Source organism: Dermacentor silvarum, chromosome 5 (assembly GCF_013339745.2).
Source record: "Dermacentor silvarum isolate Dsil-2018 chromosome 5, BIME_Dsil_1.4, whole genome shotgun sequence".
Lineage (NCBI taxonomy): Eukaryota > Metazoa > Arthropoda > Arachnida > Ixodida > Ixodidae > Dermacentor > Dermacentor silvarum.
The window spans coordinates 65,290,185-65,300,649 of NC_051158.1; the positions used below are offsets into that span (position 1 = coordinate 65,290,185).

The 10,465-nt window shown below is 46.6% G+C and overlaps 1 protein-coding gene across 1 annotated transcript; it reads right to left on the reverse strand.

Moving 5' to 3' along the window:
* Window positions 1-132: 132 nt before the first annotated feature.
* LOC119452430 (uncharacterized) lies at window positions 133-9,868 on the reverse strand. Its single transcript, XM_037714591.2, has 4 exons — window positions 9,721-9,868; window positions 5,388-5,506; window positions 4,196-4,522; window positions 133-713 (listed from the first exon to the last, which is right to left on the reverse strand). The coding sequence occupies exons 1-4, from the start codon at window positions 9,770-9,772 to the stop codon at window positions 489-491; spliced, it is 723 nt and encodes a 240-aa protein (XP_037570519.1). The 5' UTR covers window positions 9,773-9,868; the 3' UTR covers window positions 133-488.
* Between the last annotated feature and the right edge of the window lie 597 nt (window positions 9,869-10,465).

Here is a 10,465-nt window from a genome sequence, read left to right on the forward strand (position 1 = left end):
AACAGGTACGTATGTAGAAAAACATAGTCAATAATATTAAATATAAGATGTTTGGTTATGTAAAAGCACCGCAGTGAAAGTCAAAATGAGTACAGTTTTTAGAAGTTGATCAAACTCTTTAATACTCTCATATATACGTCGTCATCTTCAATTGTCTCTAGTCATGGGGGCTGGTTAATCGACTCGGTAGATGTAAATCGCAGATAGGAATCTAAAGTGTTGTTGTCATGTCGTGAAGTTGTCGACCTACTATACGTACGTAGTACGTACAGTAGGTCAACTTTGACAGGCGTGGAAGAAAAACAAAGGGAAATATATTTAGGTGGCCCAAAAAAACGTTTATCATGTCTCAGCGCTCTGCGTAATTCCTGTCGGAAACGGGGTACTACAACGCCACTGCTTGCAGGGTGTTCCTGTGGTGACGCAGATTTCTCGATGCCTATCCTCGCAAAGAATGTCGTTTGGGAGCCGTCGGACGTTTTGCAGAACTAACGACCTGTGCCACTCGACAAATCGGGCTGCTGCGCAGGGCTCAGCTGCCAGCCCGAAGCCTGGAGCTCTGTCAATTCGAGCAGCACATGGCGTGACCGGATTGGCAGGCCCTGCATTTGCAAAGTGGCGTGGATCTCTCGCAGCAGGGCCGCTATTCGCTCCGGGGCCACACGCTCCAAGGCAGCGCCAGCGGTGATCAGTGCCGTCCGGAGGCAGTCCATCTGCGACACGAACCAGAGAAGAGGCTCGTAAATCACGCTGCAAACGTAAAGAATATATATGGGACGGACAAAAGTCAACCGAAAACGCCGGATTGCAAACAAGTATTTGTACGCACACACTGGGATGAAAAAGGCGAATATTAAACTGAATTGCCAAATTACTGTTCTAGAATAGCAAACTGGGCATTCTTCACGCTAGAGGACGCTTCGTAAGCAATAAGAACGTGCTAAATCAAGGCGATTTGGCGAAGCCTTGCAAATGTTTCCGTACTGCTGTTATACTCGTATCATCAAATTCACTGCGCTGATTCAAAATTTGTAATTTTTCATAATTATAAACGAAATTGGGCAGGAGCCATCAACAATGATTGTCAATGTAAATGAATTCCCGGATACTTCTTCTAGGCTATTCACATTTAAAATGAATTATGTGCCGGTGATGAGGACATTTATGCTACAGTGATGACATTTATGCGGCATTTGAAGTTGCATTGCGCAATTGTGTACACAAGAGGGACATTAACCAGCACATTCGACCTGGTAGTAGAGGTGGCTAAATGCTTACAAGCTGATTCGTCGTAGACGTCCTGGCTCCAGCGAGAGGGAGTGTGATTGTGGAAAGGAACAACCATAATTCTCTGCAGCCCCTTGGGGGAGCACGGGTCAGCATATTGGCGATGGGGAGGGGGTATAGAGGGAAAAGAGCAAAGAAAAGGCCGTGACACTCGCAGAATTAAGTCATGAATTACAGCCGGAGGTAGCACCGGCATGAAAGGCCACTGCTATCCTCCTTTCCCGTTTCCACGAGGAGAGAGCGCGACGGTAGAGAAGACGAAGATTGTCCGTCTCAATAGCTCCACCACAGAATATAAACTCTTAAACGCTGCATAGCTCTCGTGCGACAACACGTGCGTCTGAAAGAGCTGCAATATGTGGTGTTTGGTCAAGAACGCGCACTTCAACTCGGTTAAGCGAGAACACGCGGTTATTGAACCGGCTTTGTATCAGTTTCGCCAACACGGGAGTCTTCATCCTCCGCTAAAAGCAAGGCATGCAAACGTTCGCGCTTTCATCTCCCCCCCCCCCCCCCCAAAAAAAAAAAAAAAAAAAATCGCAGGTGTCTTATGTTATCTCTAAGGCTACTTGAAGACGAAAACCCAAGTGCCGGTGCATCAGAGACGGACACATGACGTACACATCCCTTTAATTCGCTTAGTCTACTTCGTTTAGTCATCTTTCACTTACTCATCCTCTTAATTCGCTTACTGATCCTCTTAATTCGTTTAGTCTACTTCGCTTAGCCATCCCTCTTAATTCGCTTACTCATCCTCTTAATTCGCTTATACGACCTCTTAATTCGCTTACTCATCCTCTTAATTCACTTCCTATTCCTCTTAATTCGATTAGTTTAATTCGCTTACTCATCCTCTTAATTCGCTTAGTCTTACTCTTAAATCACTTAGTCATCAATATTAATTCTACTGCTTTACCTCGCCTGAGTCATCCACTTAATTCGCTTACTCGTCCTCTTCATTCGCTGACTCATCCTTCTTTATCATCCATCTTGCTTGCTTACGGGGTATGAATGCCTACGGGGGTATGAGCGATTGAGAGGGAGGTAAAGAAACGTTTAGTAGTGAAACAGTGTCCCGAGCGAGGCCCGGTATCACCCCGAGGTGGGAAGGTTCTTTTGTCCAGGACCCCTCTGGTTTCGACTGCCCTCTTGGCCCTGGCGACAAGTTGTCTTTGGTCTTCCAGATCTCCGAGGGCGAGGTTGGCCTCCCACGTTTCGACTAGGTGGTCTTCGTTTGCTTGCGGTGCTCGGTTCGCGTCTGTTTCCGGCTGCATTTCGCTGTCTTCATGCCACGGGCATTCCAGGAGCAAGTGTGTCAGGGTGTCGGGAACGTTACAGAATGGGCAGAGGTAGCCGTGCAGCGTCGGGTAGAGGCGGTGCATTATAGCTCCGTGAGTGTACGTATTGCTTTGGAGGCGTCTGAGGATCACGCTTTTTTCTCTGCCGAGTTTAGGGTGCGGTGGAGTGTACATCCGGCGCTCGAGCCTGTAGTGTTGCAATATCGCCGAATAGTTGTTGGGTACGGCTTCCGCCTCTTCTGCCGCGGGTAGGAGAGCGTATGAGGCGAGGGGAGCCCGGCTGACGTGCTCGCGGGCAGCGGCGTGGGTCACTTCGTTCCCCTCTAGTCCCTGGTGTCCTGGTATCCACGTTACGCAGGTGTACATTGATGAAGATAGTTTTTGTACCTGTTGTGTCGTCGACGCGCTTTCGCTCAAGGACTCTGATGGTCGACTGGACGTGAGACACATAAGGCTTTCGCCTTAAAAATGCGCGTGAGTTCTTGGCAAGAAGGAAAATATCAAATTCATCAAGCGCACCAAGCTGATTGCATGCACGCTATCGTAATCCGGAAGCGCAGATTGAGACTAAGGACGACGTGCTTACTTCCCAGCGATGAAGATAAAATTACAACATAAGATGTTCAGAGACCGCACGATAACCAGGTTAGTTTGAGTAGAAGTGAGTTTATGACTCCAGTTAAAATCGCCAACAAGACAGAAATAATGAAGCAGAGTAGGTGGCTGCATGTATAAATCAGATAAGCGACTGATTTATAACAGAAGAAAAGAAATGGTGCGTGTGTGACAGACGTTTGGGAGTAAAGAACTGATGAAATCAGTTCCATAGATGTCTGTGTGGCCGTGGTGCAGTAGCAATTTCTGCGATTGACCGTATGTTATACTCCAACGTCTGCTGAAGAGAATCATACATCGCGCTAGGTCCAGTCTCGTTTTTACTCGCAGTTTTCCACTGTCTCACAGGGACTACGCCGGGGCTCATTTTAAGGAAGAAGACTTACACCTTAGTAAGTCACGTCACAATCGCACGGCTCAGACCCAGTTCTTCTCGGTGAGCCGGTGTTTACGCTGCGTTTTTTTTTGTTTCCATTCAACGTACCCGAACCGAATAAACCCCCTTAATATTGCGTATATGCAGTTAGCCCCCGGAAAGTGTGGGAAGTACCCTATGAATGCTAACGCATTGAAATAAACCGGCCTGTGGTGCCCGCCAGAACCCGGTTTCAAATGTGCTGAAATAATCATTGTCATCATCATCATAGTTATCATTGCTACTACCCCAACCGCGATTCATAATTACACTTGACTGGCTGTGATATTTCTCAGGCTGTTATTTTATGCCATGTTCTCGAGTTTTACAACTGTGTAATTTTAGTCCATCAGTGACCTAGTAGTACTCCTGTTAACCAAAGAGAGCTGAGAAAGTGGACAATTTCAATTTACAGCGAACTTGAGACGGTCCCAAACAGCAGATTGTCTATATAAAACTTTCAGCTAGGGAAGCTTTCACTTCACAAATGTTTTGATCGCGATCTGTGGACGGCCAGACGGCGGGTCATACGGTCTGTAATAGCCAGAACTTTAGAGAGCGTGTGAAAGTGTCTCCTTACCTCGGTGGGATTGTAAAGTGACGGCGGCTGCAGAATGGTGTGGCAGCTGACACAAAGCAGAGTGGCAAGCACCATCATGCTTCTTGCTTTAGCCGTGGAGGCGGTGCCACTGCGGTAAGACGTGGCCATGTTCTCGCCATATCCTCCGGAAAGACCCTCGAGGAGCTCGGAGAGGAAGGTGACGTAAGCCACCCAACGCCTGGATCGGATCGTGGGCTGATCGGGCGGCCTCAGCACTTCGTCCCGGCTGTTGAACAACTCGCGGCAGAAGTGCAACAGGCTCTCCAGAAAGATCTCGTACCTTTCAGCCTGGGCACGTTCGCCACGCTTGAAATGCGCAGACAAGGAACAAGTGAGTCAGAGAGACGACGTCGCAGGTATACGTAGAGCAACTGTTGAAATTTTGTAATAGTTGTGAGCCTTCTGTTTTTATTCATTATATTACTAGAGGCTCCATTTCAAATCACACGATGTACTACCTCACAAAAATGGGGTAATAAAATTTTAAAACTAACTTTACTAAAAGAATTGGCATTCAGTTGCCTATGCCTGCCGATTACATCCACCACACCACAAGTGTTCTCATATATTTAATACAGCACTACATCAAATTAAGGGCCCTCGGCACACGCATGCACAACCTCACGTTCTTCTCGATTTACAGTCTTAAAATCGCATTTGGAATTCTTTTCTGGTATTTGTTTTGAACGAGACATTAAAACATCCCCATAAATTACGTTAAAAATTAACACGCGCCGGCGCACTCGAAGCCGCGAACTGTAGCACTCCACAAACAAGTTGTATGACTCAAAAAGTAACAGTAAAAAAACTAAAAGGGGGGATCGATATGCAAGCCTATGCAAAATATTAGGATTATCAACCAAAATAGGCTGCGAATTTAAGCTTAACCGCATTTTGGAGGAGTCACCGGATGCAATAACTGGGCCAACGAAGACACCCTCATAGACAACGTTTTTCCCCATGTAGAATCTTTGTATCGTTGCATATAGCTTGTTATGTAGCTATTACGTTTTTCTATTGAAACAATAAGCCACGGTTTTGTTTTAGAAGCCTATGGAGCAGCAGTGGCATGCTTGAGCAAGAGAGGTCACATCTGCCATCGTGCTATAGTGTATGTTTGAAATAAGAGGACCCAAGGACAATGTATCAGAAGGTATGACGTGTGAAATACCTCGATGATGGCGAGGCAAAATTCGGCGGCTGGCATGGCGTAGTTGGGCTTGCGGATGGCTGACTCGCAAATGGCAACAGCCAGTAGTTTCAGGTCGTCCGTGGTCAGCGAGTTTGGCTCTGGAAGAAAAGTTAGAGAGATTGGACGTCACTAGAAAACTGAAGGACGCAGCATTACTACTACTACTAGGACTGCAATGAATACCACTGAAGAGAAATCAAAATACGTATCACAATAGCAAAAAGAACAACAAGGCTATAAAGTGAAACACCAAACACTACTTGTACACATAAACAAGAGTCGAAGGCTATACAACAGCTAGGAGAGTTGGAAGCAAGACAGCACGGCTTCGTATGGTTTTGGTAGCTCCGCCTTTCCTCATCTGTGCGCAGAAAATCAACAGTTCCAAAAACATTAAATTATGGGGTTTTACGTGCCAAAACCACGATATTATTATGAGGCATGTCGTAGTGGGGGACTCCGGAAATTTGGACCACCTAGTGTTCTTTAACGTGCACCTAAATCTAAGTACATGGGTGTTTTTGCATTTCGCCCCCATCTCAACAGTTCGAAGAAAGAACAAAAGAGAGCTCTTTTTTCCCTTCTTTATGAAGAGAATACAAGTGCTTTCCCGGCATCAACAGTTCAAAGAAAGAACAAGAAGCCGGAAAAGCACTTGGATTCTCTTGATAAAGAAGGAAAAAAAAAAGAACTCTCTTTTGAAAATAATGGTGCGGTGACCAGGGTTATGGCTCTTATAATAAGGTAAACTATCATGAATGACCACTGAACCGCAGAAGATAACACGCTTTAAGCATAAACCCACAGACTGAGCAAAAAAAAAAAAAAAAAAAACGAAAAAAGGAGACAGTTCGCAATTGCACGGAGGCCACCCCCACGTGATCAAGGCTCAGACTTCCGGATATACAGAGCTAACATAAGCTGTAAGCCAGCGATTTCTTTTATCGCAGGAGATGTGCAGTGACGACTGGTGAAGAAAAGGACAGTTCTGACAATGCATATTTCTATTATGATGACGTAAGTCGAAACGAAATAAGATGAAAATCATAATATGCGGGCGCTATCGCGGACATCAAGCCAGAATAAGACTTGAGAAATGCTGAGGACTTCACGAAGAAATGACAATGACGTTAACGCCAAAGACAGCTAGACGGCCAATTTCATACAGTCATCGTGTACGACTTAACGGTCACAACAGCGCTTCGAAAAGTACTGTTTATGTTGGTTGTCCAACGACCAAGTCACCAAGAGTGTGTCATCACTGAATTACCTCGCTCTTCTCAAGCCATAATGATAATGCTTCCTAAGGTAAAAATGTCCAATTTCCATGGTAATAAGACAAATGGGCAAAGATGTTTGCATCAGTTCCACACAGTATGGGAAAAAAGTGAAGTAACACTGACAAATTAATATTTAAAGTAATCACTACTGCGAAGGCATAGTTTCATCATATATACCTCAGTTACCTGATCACAATTACTGCATGCAATATATATATATATATATATATATATATATATATTCAATGATAATTATTGGAATAAATAGCTTTTAACGCGATTGCGCATGACTCGGCTGGGCAATTAGGAACCACTGAAATATTGAATGATGGTTAACGCCCAAAAAAGCTGTAATACAAGTGTCAAGAACAGCTTCGGGGGCTGCAATTTCGAAGTCCTCGCACCACATCATGCGCATATATATATATATATATATATATATATATATATTGTGAAGATGAAAACATGTACTTGGGCTCGGGCGCTCGGACACCGGGCGCTAGGGGGAAAACGAGGGGAAGACGACGACGAAGGGCAATAGAACAACAGCCGGCCCAGGAACGGGTGCTGTCTCTGTGTCTCCGTTCATTACAATGGCGCAGCCGACAGGATGGTCCACAGCCCTGTCCTACTCCTCCCTGGGCTGCAGCAGCAGCCGCGTGCAGGCCACATCCACCCGGTGCCATCCTCGTCCTCGTCTTCCGGAGTGTCGGTTGTGACAGGTCGCAGAGGAGGCATCACAGGACAGCCTTCACTGCGGCAAGCCTGTTGCCCGGGGCCACCACCGCACCAGGGGAGTAGTGGCAGCATTTCGGCATCTTCTGGTGTTCAGCAGCGGCCAGCACCGGTACCTCGTGGTTCCAGCAGCCATGGTGGTGGTGTCAGTGGGTTCCGGTCTACGTTCTCGGACAATGTGTCATCGTCCTCGTTTGAGGACAACAAACAGTCCCGGCAGACCTGACGAGAAGCGAGGCCGGCATGGTCCGCTACAGTCAGTTGCTACTGGTTCCAGCCATGTGGCAAGCACGACAACTCCGCTTCGGAGTGGCTCCGACTGTGCCCTCCAGTCATTCAGGGCATTGCCATCCATTCACAACCTATCCAGCTGTTCCTGTGATGGTCCTCGAAGGTCTGAGAAGAGGCGGGGAGGACTGGTCGCGGTCGCACCACGCATAGTGGTCAGCGGAACATCCTTGTAGGGAATCTCCTCAACTTCGGCGGAAATTTCCACTGATGTGCGGCAGGATAATCGTCGGCAAGACCTGCGACCAGCGCGCAACAGCCAGTGCCGCCCGCCAGAGAAGCTGGTTGCAGGCTGAACGGCTCACCAACGACGACTCAACAGGTTGCCTCCATTTTAAGTGGCGTGTTTGCAAGCCATGCCCGAAACTTGCAGCGTGGCCGAGTGTGAAGATGAAAACATGCACGTGGGCTCGGGCGCTCGGACACCGGGCGCCAGGGGGCGAACGAGGGGAAGACGACTACGAAGGGGAATAGAACAGCCGGCCCAGGAACGGGTGCTGTGTCATTGTGTCTCTCCTTTAAATATATATATATATATATATATATATATATATATATATATATATTTGGCGTCAATTCAGGCAGCAGTGTGTGAAACCACACACGATAGATAATTCCTTCACTACCTTTAAAGACAGCTTGAACTTTCGAAGGAGCGAGTTTTTCTGATCGTTATTGCAAGCACATGCTCGAAGTCCTGAAAGCCCCTGCCACCGACTACAAAACAGGCAAATCATAATGGAAAGCTCGTCACTTTAAAATAAATCAAGGAACGGTGTTCAGTTGTATAGCTGAAGGCGTCTGTTTAGTTTAAAAGCCATCCCGATTCGGACAAATCTGGCCGTAATGCAATTCGCCCTAACATATCCTCTGCTGGGAAACGAAGGACGGCGTTGCGTGGGAAGTGGCACAAGAAAGCACGCATGGCGCTAAACAGACACACAAAAAAAGAAGCGCAGCGTGATGATGTTTGCGGTTGCAGTCAAAATAAGAGAAACCACGTGACCTTCAAGAGGCTTTGGAGAATTACCAGGAAAGATGGCCCTGCGCAAGCGCCGCAATTGTTCGTTTCCTAAAATATTTTTTGTATCTTAGACATTTATGAGCTCTCGGGTGGTATTCCTGTTTCCTGCTTGCTTTCTCGTTTTTTACGGATTAGCCACGGTATGCATATTGCGGCTACTGCCACAACCACCAAATTTATAGTCTGTGAAGTGTTGTCCAACTGCTCGTCAGTGTTCATGTAGTACATTCCTAACGACATGAAACCAGCTCCGTACGTAGTTATACACACTAAACTAAAATCTCGAGAAGGCATTCCGACTAGTCGCTGTGGCTGAACTCCGCATAGGTTTTCGCTTGCGCGGTTGCCAGAGGAGTCCAGTGGCAGTTGAGATGTCAGAGGAGTCATTGTGCTGCACATGAGACCAGGAGTCACGCTAGAATGTTTCATACAACTTCGGCTGTTTTGTGCCTTAGTATGTACTGCGTGAGCTGACGCAGTCATTCTACAAGAAGATAATTTTCTGTAATCAATTGTCAAATCAAGGATTAGTCTTCTTCTACAATAAATATCTCTACTCTTGTCAAGGTCTGGTGTTTTTTTTTTTTTGACAGAAAAGTCAAGTTTATTCTTGGGAGAATACCGGTAAGCTTGCCTACGCCCTGACAGTATGTGGCAAGAAGGCAGTAGGCTTGAATATTTTAGCGTATGAAACAGAACGGTTTATAAAATAAACGATATTCAACCTGAAAGCTTCCATTGTATTGAGGGAAAAGCACAACTTAAGAAATGCAGCAAGACCAACATTGCCAAAGTTATCCACGGCTTTCATCCGCCACAGGAAAGGGTGCGTTGCTTCTTTCGCGAAAATCTTGGCTCTTATAAACCAGCTTTTATCAGTGAAAAAAAAAAAAAAGAAAGACGCTTCAAAAAACGTTCCTACATCTAAGCAAAATTTACACGTTTCGTTCTCATGTCTAAGGTTTTTGGAAGCGCGCTGCCTCACCCTGCAGCGCCCGTCTGAAAACGTTCTGGCAATCGGCAGACGACGGCGCCATCACTTCCGAGAGAGTGGCGACAACGAGTTGGCCCGCGCCAGGCTCCGGGGGTTCCACTGCCGCTGCTGGAGTCCTCGTGCAACCCGAAGTAGAAGGAACCTGGAAAACGGCACAAGAGCAGTACAGTTATGGAAGGAATGTAGGTATGTTGATTGTAGGATGTTTATGCGAGCGGATAATGATCCGCCTTGCTTCACACTCTACCCCGACGGCTGGAATTCACAGACGAGACCACGCACCGACACATGCAGTTGATTCGACCAAAGCTTCGAAACCAGCTCACAAAGCAATAAGGATACATAAAACAAGCAAGTTGTGAAATATAGAGCGTTTCCGGCCCATGACGCGCTCTTGCAGATATATTCCTCTTCCGCATACAAACGTGAATGTAGTGGGAGTATGTGTGTGGACTAAATATAGACGCATTTGAGAATCGATATGCACCAGCATGCGTTTTGCCCCTCGTAGACCGCCAACCGTCATTTACAGATCAGTAAGTGATCGCTTAATCATTTTTTCTCGACTCATATCCAAGCCGCAACACAGGAGCGCGCGATAGCCTCCTGGACGCATGAAATGCCCTCGGGGTCTCGCCAATTCTGTATACCGCCGCGACGACGCCTAGGGCGAACTAGTGAGGCTAACGTCCCTTGACGGACCAAGCTGCTCCCTGTCAACCACAAAATTACCCGA

What these genes read in the sequence shown, in the direction of transcription:
- LOC119452430 (XM_037714591.2), bottom strand. Translation starts at nt 9,772, where the DNA reads ATGGCGCCGTCGTCTGCCGATTGCCAGAACGTTTTCAGACGGGCGCTG. An exon ending in TTTCAGACGGGCGCTGCAGG is followed by an intron (nt 5,507 to 9,720) that starts GTGAGGCAGCGC and finishes CTTTTCTTCCAG; the next exon opens with AGCCAAACTCGCTGACCACG. An exon ending in TTTGCCTCGCCATCATCGAG is followed by an intron (nt 4,523 to 5,387) that starts GTATTTCACACG and finishes GCGCATTTCAAG; the next exon opens with CGTGGCGAACGTGCCCAGGC.